The 16,944-nt window shown below is 48.7% G+C and overlaps 1 protein-coding gene across 1 annotated transcript in view; it reads right to left on the minus strand.

Annotated features, from left to right (window-relative positions):
- Positions 1-458: 458 nt before the first annotated feature.
- RPA2 (replication protein A2) overlaps positions 459-16,944 on the minus strand; it is a 41,124-nt gene continuing 24,638 nt past the window's right edge. Inside the window, 4 exon segments of the mRNA XM_040338044.1 lie at positions 459-1,312; positions 11,019-11,113; positions 12,519-12,641; positions 13,089-13,196. Of these exon segments, the coding sequence (XP_040193978.1) occupies positions 1,228-1,312; positions 11,019-11,113; positions 12,519-12,641; positions 13,089-13,196 (411 nt within the window). The 3' untranslated portion in view covers positions 459-1,227.

The raw sequence follows: 16,944 nt of genomic DNA on the forward strand, positions 1-16,944 counted from the left end.
GTGTTCTGTTCTGGTCACATGCCCTAGTACTGAACCATGCACACAAGCACTGTTGTAGCATCCACCATGTGAAAGCACCCCTTCCAACTCATCGTCCTCCCTGGTCTAGAATCAAAAAGCTTGACCCTGCTCTAGCATGTCACAATATCCTTACAAAAGAAGGGCACACACTAATGAGGTCAATCCTCTAGAATAATTGTATTAAGAATCTGTTTATTGGAAGTCCCTGCCTAAAGCTAGGTCCCGCAAACCCATGGTATGTTTGTGAGGCGCGCAGACTGCTAGGAAGTGTAGTCCTGTGCCTGCTGCTGTGAGTGCTGCTAGAAGGAGCCCACCCACACTCCAGACAATGACAGAGAAGAGCTGAAGATCCCTGAGCTTGGCCCCTCCAACACTATTCACCTGGATGGGGCGGTTACAAATAAACTATGAATGAATGAGACTACAGAAGAGACTAATTTATTCACATCATCCACATTTATTTTACATGTTTTATTTACATATATTTTAAAGACTAATGTTCAACTGAAACTACACAATATTAAAATTAAGAAAAATCCTTGTGTCATAGTACAAAACAGCTATAAGTGATACCCTTATGAATACAGTCTGTACACAATAGAATATTAGAGAATTGGACAGACATTAAAAAGGTGGTTGTAAATCTAAATGGAAAATTTAGCTTTTGGTAGCATATCAAGAGTTAAACTACCCACACAATACCAGTATATAGCTGCATATACATGGTTCCTAGATAAACTTTAACAGTTTACCTGAATACACAATATAAATTGTTACAAGGAAGGTGAATATTTATGGTGAGCACCTTGTAAATAGTTGTTCTCGCTATGAATAATGGCATCCACTCCACTTAGCCAGTTCAGTAACAAATCTCATACCTAGCAGATATAAAAATTATCCTTTTATGCTGATGCAGACACCAGTAAATCAAAAATCTTTTTTCTCCCCACTTAGAATTGAACTGGTAGTTTTATGTGGCTATGGTCCAGATGTATGAACATAACAAAATTTACAGCATTTCCCTCCCAGGGTTCATATGTAATCAAGTGTGTATCTTTCAGTAATAAAAGGGGTGGATAATATACCATGCTTAGCTTTCTAAAAGCAAAACAAATGCCAGCAATGACCAGCTGTCGTCGTCTGTTCTCGCAATCAGCCAAAAAATCTCTAAGGTTACTATTGGTTTCTTCTAGGCTCCCCACTTGATTAATCTCCATCCGTTGACTTATAATGGTCATCATCCACGGTGGAATAAATATGACCTTCATTGCTGAGAAACTCCAAAGCTTGTCTAAAAGAAAAAAATAAAAGAAAAATGGACTTGTTAATAGAGACAAAATGCTGAACACAGGTATAATCTCAAAAGAGGACATTTAACCACTTTACGCTCACGCTATAGCCGAAAGATGGTTACAGCATGGGCTTCCAGTGCCGGGAGGGCATCAATAGACATCCTCCCATGATCGCGTTTCGTCACTTTCCCTATGACGAGGTTGGGGCGTGGTGACACAGCAACTATACCCCAATGCCGAGACAGTCACCGTGTTTGTGCGATGAGATGGTGTGATCACAGCACTGTGGCACCTGGCACGAATGAGATCCTTTTAATCAAAGGAGATTAATGATTTTGTATGCATTACTTTTAAATGGTGTTTCAACAGATGTTTTTTACACCTACTTTATCACATTCAGTTGGACTTTATTTTATGCACAGAGTTGCAATATGACCAAAAAGTGCCGTTAGCTTTTAGGTCAGGTGTAGGCAACCTTAAAAAGAGGTGGAGAGCTAACCTGAACAACACGGGAGAAGCCAAAGATCACCAAGCACAGTGTCACTGCCTCACATGCGATTTCAACCTCCAATTGCCATACTGCCATGTTGCAATTGTGTGCATTGCACCGCAATCATTGGTTTAAATTAGGTAGCGTTAGTAAATGTGCAATACTTTTCTACAACACAGTTCAATGCAATATAGTCAATATAAATAAATGCCATCTATGCCTCAAGATCCAATAAACATGAGTAATAAAAATTCATTGTACCCAAAAGGAAGCCCATCCCTCAGTTAAATTGTTATTACAACAGCAGGTTTGAACATGGAAAAGGATTATATTTTAAAGCTCAGCATATATGCAAATTGGATGCATTTAACCACATCCGATTCGCACCGCTTTCAATGGAGCCAGTTCACACATGTCCAGGGCTGGTGAGGCTGCATTCACGGCAACAGATGGGCACTGACCCTTATTTTGCTTCACAGTTCTTTATTTAAAATGTAAGTTTTATCATGAAACTTCCCTTTTAAAGTGAAGGTGAGTGTTATAAATACATCAGCAGGAGCTACACTTAGACCCCATTCACACCTGGGCGTTTTGTAGCTTGAAGCCTGAAGCTACAAAACGCTGGAGGGGAAAAAAATCTATTATTCTCTATGGAGATAGTTCACATCTCCACTACAAAACGCCTGAAGCCAGAAGTTCAAAAACGCCTGAAGCTCAAACAAGCTCTGGGACTTTTTTTTTTTTTAGGCAGATTTGGGCGTTTTTCTGTTTTTAACATTGGTGACCCTAGACCTGTCCAAATTTGCAACAAAACGCGGTAAAAAACTCTGCAAAACGCTACGCTTAGGTGTGAATGCAGCCTTAGGGTGCTTTGTTATACCTAGCTTCCTACAAGTGGAGAATGACCCAGAGGTCACGATCTAGAGACCCAGCTGTGTTTTTTTAACCACTTGTCAACCGTGCTATAGCAAAATTATGGCTACAGCGTGGTCGGTAAGTTCTGGTAAGGCGTCATATGACGTCCTCCCTGTGATCGTGCCTGCTGCAGCACGCTCTGTGATCGGTGTAAAGAGCCAATCAGCGGCTCTTTACCACGTGATCAGTTTTGTCCGATCACGATGTAAAACACAATTCCTTTCCTCACGCTGTCACAGTAACTATTAACCGGCTAGTGTGAATATGGACATCTGCATTGATAATCAGGGCAGTGCCCATCAGTGCTGCCTATTGGTGTTCATCAGTGAAGGAGAAAACTTTTATAACAAACTGAAAAATATGTTTATTGTTTCCTTTTGTTTAGCAAAAAAAAAAAAAAAAAAATAAAAAAAAAAGTGGTGATTAAAAATACCCCAAAAAAAAAAAAAAAAAAAATTTGTGTGAGAAAATAAATAAATATCATAATTTCATACGGCTACATTGCTGCATGACAGCACAATTGTCATTCTAAGGCCCATACACAATTGTCGGAAAATACGATCCTGTGTGATGGCAGGCTTTTTGACGAATAATCCGACCGTTTGCGCACTCCATCGGATTATTGTTGTCGGAATTTCCGTCAACAAATGTTTTAAAGTGTTAAGGAAATTTGTAAGTTCTGTATATAAATGTATTCTATATGTATTGCACACTGCCCTCACTCTGCACACGGCACTAATAATGTTTTCATTCTTTCGAGTCCCGATTAGAATTAGTCTGCCTATGTTACGCCCCTTGTTACCATAAACATACAATTGTAATATTAATGTGATACCTACGTAAATCATGTGTATAAAAACCTACAATTATGTCATAATAAAACAGAACAGTTATTTGGAAAGATGCCGAGTATCTTTTGTGTCTGTTCCCTACTGCAGTAGATAATAATTTGGAACCACTAATCAATGAGGATAGGAGTTGCCTATCTATAAAATGGCCAAGTCCAAAGCATGCTCTCAAATTTTCCGACAACAAATGTGTTTCGTCGGTTTATCGGATCGTGTGTACACATGTCCGGACTAAAATCCAAAGTGATAGCACCGAAAGCTGAAAATTGGCCTGGGCAGGAAGGCGGTAAAAGTGCCCAGGAGGCATGTGGCCCAGCTCTCTTTCAGCTCCCTGATGTTCCGTCACTGTCTGCAACCAATGTCGGACATACATGCTCTGGCTGCTCTGTGTAACCCGACTCCTGGGAAGGGGTTGCAGTCCTCCTGACTCCTATGCTGAGACCTCCTGTCTCTTGGGTGAAGCACCAATCTATTGTACAGTCATAGCTTCCAACAGATTTGCTCAGCTGCACCATCAGCCTGCTGATCTGCAGTAAGACCTGGACACTGGGTTGGAGACTTTATCCCACCCAAAGCACTTCAAAGTCTCCGAGCTTCAGACCCTGGTCCAGAAATCACAAAACCAGGAGACCGATGAAAAAAAAGGATTTTTGTACTCACCGTAAAATCCATTTCTCTGAGTTCATAGACGGACACAGCATCCTTTGACCTTAGGGTTATGTTCTTCCTACCAGGAGATTTTAGGCAGAATTCTTACAGCACTTAAGGTGTTAAAACTTTCCTTCATGCCGCTCCTCCCAGGGGGCGTGGCTCCCCCAGGCATAACCCACACCCTGCTCCAGCAGCTTCAGTTCGTAACAAGCAGTACAAACCAAGGAGGGGTGGGTGCTGTGTCCGTCTATGAACTCAGAGAAATGGATTTTACGGTGAGTACAAAAATCCTTTTTTCTCTTTCGTTCATAGACGGACACAGCATCCTTTGACCTTAGGGACGTCCCCAAGCAGTGTCAAAAAAACGAGGGGTGGGAAAAATAACACAGCAAACAACAGGTTACACCCCAAACAAAACCGGAGTTACTCAACGGAGGAACTCCAACCTTAAACTGCCGCCTGTAACACCCTGCGGCCGAATGAGGCATCAGAAGATGCACTCACATCCACCTTATAAAACTTTGAAAAAGTGTGGACCGACGACCAGGTCGCAGCCTTACACACCTGTAACACAGAGGCTTGGTGTCGGAAAGCCCAGGAGGCCCCGATCGCCCTGGTCGAATGCGCCGTGACCCGAAAGGGAGGCGCCCGCCCCTTCAGGGCGTAGGCCTGAAGCACAACCTGTCGGATCCACCTGGAAATGGTGGCCGACGAGACTGCCAGGCCCTTACTGGGACCGGACCCAGACACGAACAGCGAGTCAGACTTCCGGAACGGAGCTGTCGCCGACAAGTAAACTCGAAGGGCCCGAACCACATCTAGAGAATGTAAAACGGCTTCCTTCGGGTTCTTCGGCTGAGGACATAATGATGGAACAACAATGTCCTCGTTAATGTGAAAGGCCGAAACGACCTTCGGAAGAAAAGAAGGTCGCGGGCGCAGCACCGCCTTATCCTGATGGATGACCAAGTAGGGGGCCTTGCAAGACAAGGCCGTCAGTTCAGACACTCGTCTGATAGAGGTAATAGCTACCAGAAAGACCACCTTCTGCGACAAAGTCAGCAAGGGGATCTCCCGAATGTCCTCAAAGGGGGCACGCTGAAGCGCCGAGAGGACCAAGTTCAAGTCCCAAGAAGGTAGCGGAGGGCGCACCGGGGGGGCCACATGCCGGACCCCCTGCACAAACGTGCGAACCAAAGAGTGCGCTGCCACGGGACGCTGAAAATAAACAGCCAGAGCAGAAATCTGACTCTTGATCGTGCTCAAGGCAAGAGCCTGGTCCACTCCCCGCTGTAGGAACAGCAGGATCCGGGACACCACGTAAGTACGGGGGTGCCACTTCATCTCCTCACACCTAGAGATGTATGCTTTCCATGTACGATAAATTTTTCGAGAAGTGGACTTCCGTGCACGCATCATGGTAGAGATTACCGGGCCCGACAGGCCCCGGTCCTTCAGTACCTGGTTCTCAACAGCCACGCCGTTAAAGCCAGTGACCGTAAAGCAGGATGGAAGATCGGGCCCTGAGACAGGAGATCTTCCCTCAGAGGCAGGCGCCAGGGGGCGTCTGCCACCAGACGTACCAGGTCCGCGTACCAAGAGCGACGTGGCCAATCTGGGGCGATCAGGATCGTTGGAATCCCTTCGGCTTCCACCCTGCGCAGCAGGCGGGGTAGGAGCCTTAGAGGAGGGAAGGCGTAAATCAGGTGATATTGACCCCAGGGAGCCACTAACGCGTCTGACGCGTCTGCCCACGGGTCCCTTGACCTGGCCACAAACCGTGGTACCTTCCGATTGAGACGGGACGCCAGAAGGTCCACGTCTGGAGTGCCCCATTTTTGGCACAGGATCTGAAAAACCTCCGGGTGGAGAGACCACTCCCCTTGATCCAGAGTCGTGCGACTTAGGAAGTCGGCTTGCCAATTCAGAACTCCCGGAATGTATACCGCTGACAGGGCCGGAACGGACCTTTCGGCCCACCGAAGTATGTGAGCGACCTCCGTCGCCGCGGCCGAGCTCCTTGTGCCGCCCTGATGATTGACGTACGCCACGGCCGTGGCGTTGTCGGACTGGATCCTGACAGGACGGCCCTGCAGCTCCAGGGACCACCTGACAAGGCACAGCTTGATCGCTCGGAGCTCCAGGATATTGATCGGCAGGCGGGACTCCTCCTGAGTCCAGCGCCCCTGGGCTGACTGGGTGCCCCAGACGCCCCCCCAGCCGAAGAGGCTGGCATCCGTCGTGACCACTGTCCAGCGGCACGGAAGAAAAGACTTCCCGGACCGAAGCACCGGAGACGTCAGCCACCATGCCAGGGAAGACTTGGCCAGATGGCTCAACCGAATCTGGCGATCCAGAGAAGATGGGACCCTGTCCCATCGTGACAGAATCTCCTTCTGTAGTACCCTGGTGTGGAATTGGGCATACGGAACCGCCTCGAAGGAGGCCACCATCAGACCCAGAACCCGCATGCAGAAGCGAAGAGACGACCACTTCTGGGTCGACAACTGTCTCACTGCAGATTGCAGGGTCCGCAGTTTTTCCGATGGGAGGAACACTTTTGCCTCCCCCGAATCCAAAACCAGCCCCAGGTGTTCCAGCCTCTGGGACGGAACCAACACTGATTTTCTGAGATTCAGAAACCAGCCGAACTCCTGCAGAGTCCGACACGTGATGGACACGTCCTCCTCTAACTCTGAGCCTGAAGAAGCTCTCAGGAGAAGGTCGTCCAGGTATCCCACGATAGCGATCCCTCGCTGCCTTCGCAAGGCCAGGATCGGGGCGAGCACCTTGGTGAACACCCGTGGTGCCGACGCCAGCCCGAACGGGAGGGCCACGAATTGATAGTGGTCCTCCCCGATCGCAAAACGCAGATACCTTTGGTGGCTTGTGCAAACGGGGACATGCAGGTATGCGTCCATGATGTCCAAGGACGCCATGAAGTCCCCCTGGTGGAGGGCCGCTATGATAGAACGGACCGACTCCATCCTGAATCGCTGCACCTTGACAAAGGAGTTGAGGGCCTTTAGGTCCAGGACAGGGCGAACCCCTCCCTTCTTGGGAACCACGAACAGATTGGAGTAGAACCCCCGAAACCGTTCCAGCGAGGGAACCGGCACAACCACCCCTCTGTCCAGAAGATCCTGGACAGCCCCGGACAGGGCTAGCCGCCGATCCTGAGGAAGCTGGAGGTTGGATGGAAAAAATCTGTTTGGGGGACAAGAGAGGAACTCTATCTTGTACCCCGAGGCGACCACCTCGCAAACCCAACGGTCGGTCAGAAGAGAGTTCCACCGATCCGCGAAGTCGTGAAGCCGTCCCCCCACCCGAGACCCGGGCGGGGGCAGACCTTCATGCGGAAGCAGGCTTGTCCGCAGGCTTGTTTGGTTTGTTAAACCAGGGGCGCTTACGCCCGGCAGCAGGGGCTTTTGCCCCTTGCGGACCCTTTCCAGCCGCACGAAAAAACCGCTTAGGGGTAGTAAAAGTAGGACCTTGCTTGCGGCGAGGTTCCTTACCCTTCCCCGACTGAGGGAGCAAGGTGCTCTTACCTCCAGTGGCATCCTTAATGATGTCATCCAGGGATGCCCCAAAGAGCCGTCCGCCCTTAAAGGGCAAATCCACCAAGGCCTTTTTCGAGGACTGGTCAGCCGACCAGCACTTCAGCCATATAAGGCGGCGCAGAACCACTGCGTAGACAGAAGCCCTGGAAAGCAAAGGAATCGAATCCATAGCCGCCTCACAGAGAAACTTCTGACCCTGAATCAACTGCTCAGCCAGGTCCCTAGAGGACTCGGAAGCACCCTGGACCTCCAGATCCTGCAGCAGGAGCTTCGCCCTTTCAGTTAGCGTCTGAGCAACCAGGGCGCCGGCCAGAGCCGGCCTTACCGCCGAACCCACCACCGAGAACAGGGAGCGGGCCACGGCCTCCACTCTCCTATCAGCGGGGTCCTTGAAAGCAGGAGCCCCCTCCACAGGCAACGTAGTAGCCTTACTCAGTCTGGACACAGGAGGGTCCACCGACGGAGGAGTGACCCACTTTTTTAAAAAGTCCTCCTCCAGGGGGTAACGGGTAGCAAAGCTTTTAGGAACAGTAAAAGCCTTTTGCGGTGTATCCCATTCCTTATACAAATTGTCCAAATAAGGAACACAAGGGAATACCTTAGCGGTACGCGGTGGTTTGCGGAATCCAAAAGGGACTGACACCGCTGGTGTCTCCGCCACATCCTCTAAATGAAGAGTCTCACGTACCGCAGTAATAAGAGCTCCAACAAATTCCTTGTCAGCAGACTCCGCAGCAGAGTCATCCTCGCTGTCCATGTGGGTTAAGCCTGCATCCTCTGACATGACAGAACCAGAAGCAGCAACAGCGTTATCAGATTCTGCGTCAGAGATATCCCCAGAAACAGCCTCCGGGGGGGGGCGCTTTTTACCCCCCAACCGAGCACTGGCAGCTTCAAACCTGGTGAGAAAAGACTCCAGGACAGCCGACACCGATTCAACAGATGTGGCAGGGGGAGGGGCGCTAAGGGTTAATTCCGGCATTGTGAGGAATGAGGGGCCTGATTCAGGCTCCATATTGCAGCTGCCGTGTCACCCCCACTGCCAATGGCAGGAAAAAAGTCCCCCACAGGTCACCTCCCGGCCGCTAGAGCACAGTCTGGGGCCCCCTGAGACTCACCACCCTCTGGTACAGCGCGGTCTGTGAAGGCAAGTGTGTGCTGAGGAGAAGCTGCAGCGCTGCGTCTGTCCCCTCAGATGATTCGCGGTCTTTTTTCCCCGCCGAAACGGCCACTAGAGGCCGAACTAGTGCTAAAAACGGCGCCGGCCACAAGAAAATGGCCGCCGAATAATACAAGCGCGGCTCCGGCAAAATGGCCGCCGTTGCGCAGTTTTAAAAAGACAGTGTACCCAAAAATGACAGTACACCAAAACAGTACACAGCACACACAAAAATGCCCAGAATGTCCACCACAGTCCCCTGCATTGACACAGAACAGCCCCAGCCATACCCGAGTGAAAAAAATATGAGCCCCAGGGAAAAAACCCCTGCACAGCCGTCACCCAAAGGGGGAAGGAGGGAGAGGAATAAGGGAGAGAGGAAAGCAGGGGAAAACCCTCAGTCGACCTCCCAAGGGAAAACATTCCAGCCAGACCACTTACCTGAGTAAGGGGCCACTACTTACCTGTCCTGCGACTACCCGGCTGGAGGTATCCCAGACAGAACCAACGTCCGCGAACGGCATGGCTGTCAGCCAGACACACTGTGACAAGGCCATAGAGACCGGTCATATGTGTGCCCTAGAACCGAAGTTCCCCGGCCGCCCCTGGAGCAAAGGGGCCTGTCGTGGACGTCCCAAAGCGGAGCTGAGGGCCGGCACACGCTCGAAGGCCGAACCTGGGGGGACTACAAGGGTCGAGGACCCAGCCTGTCACCCAGTTGGCTGTTGATAGAAGAATCGCAGGATTCAAAATAAAATAAAATAAAAAAGCGAGAAAAAACTCGCAAAATGCAAAAAAATTTGCAAGAAAAAACTCCAGAGTCCAGAGAGAGCCTGACTCTCCTGACGGTTAGGCAGAAACAAACTGAAGCTGCTGGAGCAGGGTGTGGGTTATGCCTGGGGGAGCCACGCCCCCTGGGAGGAGCGGCATGAAGGAAAGTTTTAACACCTTAAGTGCTGTAAGAATTCTGCCTAAAATCTCCTGGTAGGAAGAACATAACCCTAAGGTCAAAGGATGCTGTGTCCGTCTATGAACGAAAGAGAAACATCTTTCTCCACTCTGAACTGACATTCTGGAACCCCTCCAACTGTAATGTTGAGAACCCTGTGTTGCTTTCTCCTTCATTTTCACAGTGGCAGGGCCTCACACTGCTCAGTGCATATCACTGAGCAAAGTATTTCTCACCATTGTGTTAGGGATTAGGTCTTGTTTTTTAATGTCAATATATGATTCAAGTAACACACTTGGTTTATTTTAAAGTTATACATTAGATACCAGGGCTGGACTGGGACAAAAATTTGGCCCTGGACTTCATCCAGACTGGCCCACTTTAATTCAATAAAATGCTCGCGCCCACCAAAAGGCCCCCACATCCATTATTGTATATCATGAGAGGGTGAGAGAGAGGGGAATGAGAGAGAGAGGGAGGGTTGAGGGAAAGGGGGTGAGAGGGGGTGGGTGAGAGAGGGGGTGAGTGTAAGAAAAAGAGAGTGAGTGTAAAAGAGAGGGGGTGAGTGTAGGACCCATTTTTACACTGAGACGTTTTTTAGGCACTTTTGGGCTAAAAATAGCGCCTGTAAAGCGACTGAAAGCAGCATCTCTGTTTTAAAAAACGGCCCACTGAGCCATCGGCCCACCGGGAAACTCCCTGTAGTCCCTATGGCCAGTCCATCCCTGTTAGATACTGATGCATAGAAGATTGGATTTATATATGCTAGATTACCAAGTTAAAGCATTTACTAACAGCAGGGCACATTTGCGACTACACCCTATGAATCAGGCACTCTTTACAGTTTAAGACTTCAACCAGATAACATCCTGACATGGAGTGGAGAGCCAAACCAAGCATGATCTTGGATTTGCCCATTTCCCTTTAAAATCACACCATAACCTGCATGGCCGGTACATAATAGAACATACCCTGAGCTATCCAAGGCCGTTTGTGACACTATGTTTCTTCAGAACTGTCAAGTCGAGATTACTGTTCTTTTAGCAAAAGAATACTTCAGTCATAGCAACATGTACAGATGCCGTGTAGCGGTACAGGGAGTCTAATGTTGGCACCATATTTCCCATACTTACTTGATGGTATTCACATTCATTCCATGCAGTCTTGACTTCAGGTCTTCAAAGCCCATGCCTTCACTTCCTTTACAGCTTCTTATAAGATTCAAAATCTTACACACACAAAAAAAAAAAAGTCTAGCGTTAAAACAGCCAAAACCACAAACATGTATATTAACCACTTCAATACCGGGGTTTTATACACACCTCATTACCGGGCCTATTCTGGCACTTCTCTCCTACATGTAAAAATCATCATTCTTTTGCTAGAAAATTACGCATAACCCCCAAATATTATATATGTTTTTTTTAGCAGACACCCTAGGGAATAAAACGACGGTCATTGCAACGTTTTATCTTGCACGGTATTCGGGCAATAATTTTTCAAACGCCCTTTTTTTGGAAAAAAATTGTTTCATGAATTAAAAAAATAACAAAAAACAGTAAAGTTAGCCCAATTTTTTTGTATAATGTGAAAGATTATGTTACACCGAGTAAATAGATACCTAATATGTCACGCTTTAAAATTGCGCATACTCATGGAATGGCGCCAAACTTCGGTACTTAAAAATCTCCATAGGCAACGCTTTAATTTTTTTTTTTTACAGGTTACCAGTTTAGAGTTAGAGGAGATCTAGTTCTAGATTTGTTGCTGGCACTCTAACGCACGCGGCGATACCTCACATATGTGGTTTAAACGGCGTTCACATATGTCGGCGGGACTTACGTATGCGTTCGCTACCTCGCGCGAGCGACAGGGGCGTTTTAATTTAATTTTTTATTCCTTTTTTTGCACTTTTCTAATTTTTTTTTTTTTTACTTTTATTCCTATTACAAGGAATGTAAACATCCCTTGTAATAGGAAGTGTGTGTGACAGGTCCTCTTTATGGAGAGATGCGGGGTCATTAAGACCCTGCATCTCTCCTCCAGGCTGGAAACCATGAGATCGGTGAAAAAAAATTCACCGATCTCATGAATACTGTTGCTTACTAGCTGCAATCGCGGCTTTGTTTACTTACGGGGACCCGGGCGTGACGTCATCACATCACGCCCGGGTCCTCCGACGGTCATAGAGATGACTGGTGACCATTTGGTCACTAGTCATCGCTATGCTTCCTGGGAGCGCCGGACGATTCTTTCTCCGGGCCCCCGATGGCACGGGAGAGCCCGGAGAAGCACCGGATGGCGGCGGGATGTCTCCTCCCGCCGCCTGTAAGAACGATCAAGCGGCTCTATGATCGTTCTAATGTTGCACAGAATCGCGGGCAGAACAAAAGGATATCTGATTGATGCCTCTAGCTGCAGGCATCAATCAGATATCCACCCGCAAAGCCCAGGACGTAATTTGACGTCCACCCAGGATGGGAGATCCCATCTGTGGATGTCAAATGACAATGGGCGGGTATTGAAGTGGTTAAAAAAAAAAAAAAGTCAAATGTATTCAACCCTGTTGTCACCAGAATGCTAAACAGCAGACAGAAAGGCTTATAAAAATAAGAAGCTATGGGTTATCAAACCTGGCCCTGATGGGGTGTTAGTCCATTTGTATGCATATCGTTTCCTGCAGAGAAGCTGCCAGCTGTGTCACTACTCGCACGACCAGGTGTATTGAGTGCCAAAGACGGCCCACCGCTTCCAGGCTATTGAAAAAGGAAAACAAAAAAGTATTGTGTACTGTTCAGAAAACAATTTCTAACGTGAAATGAAATGTCTTGGTGAAAGTAGAATTATGAATAAAGTGGGTAAGGGAAGTTTGAACGGGCTAGGGCTTAACAGACTGCCATTCGTGGCCTCATTGGAGAGATTTTCCCTCACTTCCTCTGGATAACATGGTCACTGACACATGAAGAAGTCTCCAAAATGAGGCCACAGATTTCTTACAGATGTTCCAACCTCTGTTAGTGAGCCTAAACCTAGTAAAGGGTTAAGGAATAACAGTCTTGGGGGATAAGTTAATGAGTAACAGAAGGAAGAGTTTAATACTCCCTTTCCCTCCCTTCAAGCAAGTCACATTACCAAAAGCCATGGGGTTCTCATCACCAACAGAATAACAAAAAAGAAAAAGGCCAGATGAAACCTGAACTTACCTGAGCATTGAGACTCATATGAGAATGAACAACTTCCAACATGTGTGACACAAACTCATTCATGTCTTCAACAGGAGCAATCTTAAACGCAACTACACTCTTCTTATTCTACAAACACAAAAAAAAAAGAAATATAATGCAACACAAAATCATAATGAAAATGTTAAATAAAATCAATGATTAAGAGGCAAGTTTGTTTTGGTTTTCTGGCCCAATGGGCTGGTTACTGGAAAGAAACTCCTCTTGCACGGAGAGAACTATGGGGATACCATAGTGACCCTCTTAAAATGTCAGTTGCTCGGCTGCCTCTTGCAGCAATTGAAGTTAGTTTAAAGTCAAAACCACGGATTTATTCATCTGTCTTGGTGACCTTTGGGGGGTTGATTCACACCAGGTGGATGGGACTGCGTTAGACCGCTATTCCAGTGCAGTCCCACTGCAAGACAAGGCAAAATGCCTGGTCTTCTATGGGCCTAGTGCACACCACTGTGTTGCAGTAAAAAAAAAAAAAAAAAAATATTGTAGGCAGTAATTTTTTTTCAACGTAACAAAGTACAAGACCAATAGAACCTAATGAAATGCCACGTTTTAATAAAGTTGCTTCATGGAAAACACACACAAAAAAAGTGCAAACTGTGCGATTTGCCACAAAAAAAAAAAAAAAAAAGGCTGCTAATGTTTTTGCAGGTAAAAATGTGCTTTAATATAAACACTGCAGATGCAATATCAGGCTTCTGCAGACACTTCCTACAACTCGTACTGTACACAGTACAGTCAGAGTTGTAGGAAGTGTCAGCTGGAGCCCAATATTCCACCTGAGCTACAGGAAGTGTCAATAGACTACAAAGCCTAATGCACACTGTACGTAAAATAACGTTATAAAAAACACCAGTAGCTTTGCAGTGAGTTTCAACTTTTTTGCAATAGCGTTTTTCCATGTTAGCATTTTTTTTTTTTTTTTTTAAGAAAAAAAAGGATTTTTGTACTCACCGTAAAATCCATTTCTCTGAGTTCATAGACGGACACAGCCTTCATTGACCTTAGGGTTATGCTTCTTCCTACCAGGAGATTTAGGCAGAATTCTACAGCACTTAAGGTGTTAAAAACTTTCCTTCATGCTGCTCCTCCCAGGGGGCGTGGCTCCCCCAGGCATAACCCACACCCTGCTTTAGCAGCCTCAGTTCGTAACAAGCAGTACAAACAAAGGAGGGGTGGGTGCTGTGTCCGTCTATGAACTCAGAGAAATGGATTTTACGGTGAGTACAAAAATCCTTTTTTCTCTTTCGTTCATAGACGGACACAGCCTTCATTGACCTTAGGGACGTCCCCAAGCAGTGTCAAAAAAATTTGAGGGGTGGGAAAAATAACACAGCAAAAACAGGTTACACCCCAAACAAAAACCGGAGTTACTCAACGGAGGAACTCCAACCTTAAACTGCCGCCTGTAACACCCTGCGGCCAATGGGGGCATCCGAAGATGCACTCACATCCACCATATAAAACTTTTAAAAAAGCGTGGACCGACGACCAGGTCGCAGCCTTACACACCAGTAACACAGAGGCTTGGTGTCGGAAAGCCCAAGAGGCCCCGATCGCCCTGGTCGAATGCGCCCTGACCCGAAAGGGGGGCGCCCGCCCTTCAGGGCATAGGCCTGAAGCACAATCCGTCGGATCCACCTGGAAATGGTGGCCGACGAAACTGCCAGGCCCTTACTGGGACCGGACACAGACACGAACAGCGAGTCCGACATCCGGAACGGAGCTGTCGCCGACAAGTAAACTCGAAGGGCCCGAACCACATCCAGAGAATGTAAAACGGCTTCCTTCGGGTTCTTCGGCTGAGGACACAAGGATGGAAGAACAATGTCCACATCCAAGTGAAAAGCCGAAACGACCTTAGGGAGAAAAACGGCTGCGGCCGCAGCACCACCTCATCCTTACGGATGACCAAGCAGGGAGCCTTGCAAGACAAGGCCACCAGAACAGACAGACACCCGTCTGATCGAGGTAATTGCTACCAGAAATAAAATCACCTTTTGTGACAATAAAACAAAAAACCTCCCGAATGTCCTCAAAGGGAGCATCCCGAAGCACTGAAAGGACTAAATTCAAGTCCCATGGGGGTAATGGAGGGCGCACCGGAGGGGCCACCTGCCAGACCCCCTGACCCAACGCACGCACCCAGGAGTGCTATGCCAAGGGTCGCTGCAAGTAAAAAACAGCCAGAGCAGAAATCTGGCTCCTAACCGTACGTAAGGCGAGAGCCTGAACCACTCCCTGCTGCAAAGACAGCAGAATCCTGTACACAACGCATGTACGAGAGTGCCAGTTCATCTCCCCACACACAGAGAAGTAGGCCTTCCATGTATGAGGAAAAAACCTACGTGAGGTAGACCTCCGTGCAGGCAGCACGGTAGAGACCACCGAGCCCAATAGGCCTCGGTCCTTAAGCCCCTGGCTCTCAACAGCCACGCCGCTAAGGCCGGTGGCTGTGAAACAGGGTGGAAGATTGGACCCTGTAACAGGAAATCAATTCCCAGGGGAAGACGCTAGGGGGCGTCTGCCAGCAGACGCACCTGGTCCGCGTACCAGAAGCGACGCGGCCAATCTGGGGCAATCAGGACCGATAGAATCCCTACAGCTTCTACTCTGCGCAGCAGGCGAGGAAGAAGCTTCCGAGGAGGGAAGGTGTAAAGTAGGCGACAGCGACCCCAAGGAGCCACCAACGCGCCTGACGCGTCCGCCCACGGGTCCTTAAACCTGGCCACGAACCGTGGCACCTACCGATATAGAGACGGGACGCTAGAAGGTCCACGTCCGGAGTGCCCCACTTTCGGCACAGACCCCGAAACACCTGCGGGTGGAGAGACCACTCTCCTTGGCCCAGTGCAGTGCGACTTAGGTAGTCGGCTAGCCAATTCCGTATTCCCGGAATGTACCCGGCCGATAGAGCCGGAACGGACCCTTCGGCCACCGAAAGGATGCGCGCGACCCCCGTCGCTGCAACAGAACTCAGTGTGCCTCCCTGATGATCAACCTACGCCACGGACGTGGTGTTATCGGACAGGATCCTGACCGGTCGGCCCTGTAGATCCAGGGACCACCTGGTAAGGCAAAGCTTGATTGCTCGGAGCTCCAGAACGTTGATCAGTAGGCAGGACTCCACCCGAGTCCAGTGCCCCTGGGCTGACTGGGTGCCCCAAGCGCCCCTCCCCAACCGGAGAGGCTGGCATCCGTCGTGACCACTGTCCAGTGGCCTGCAGAAAAATGACTTTTCGGCCCGAAGCACCGGAAACGCCAGCCACCATACCAGGGGAGACATGATCAGATGACTCAACTGAATCTGGTAATCCAGAGATGACGGAAGCTAGTCCCATCGTGACAGCAGTTCCCTCCGTAGTACCCTGGCGTGGAATTGGGCATACGGAACCGCCTCGAAAGAGGCTACCAACTGACCCAGAACCTTCCTGCAGAATCGCAGAGATGACCGCTTCTGGGTCGGCAACTGCTGCACAGCAGATAGCAGAGTCTGAAGTTTTTCCTCTAGGAGAAAAACACTCCCGCCCCGGAGGAATCCAGGACCAGTCTCAGGTATCCCTGAGACGGAATCAACCCTGATTTCAGGACAATCCAGAAACCAGCCGAACACTCGGAGAGCCTGACACGTGATAGACACGGCTCCACCAATGCAGAGCTCGAAGAAGCTCGTAGGAGAATGTCGTCCAGACATCCCATGATAACAAACCCCCGCTGTCACAGCCGGGCCAGTATCGGTACGAGCACCTTGGCGAAAACCCGCCGAATGGGAAGGACACCATTGAAAATGGTCCCCTCCGACCGCAAAGCACAGAATCTC

The sequence above is a fragment of the Rana temporaria genome, chromosome 2, assembly GCF_905171775.1.
Source record: "Rana temporaria chromosome 2, aRanTem1.1, whole genome shotgun sequence".
NCBI lineage: Eukaryota > Metazoa > Chordata > Amphibia > Anura > Ranidae > Rana > Rana temporaria.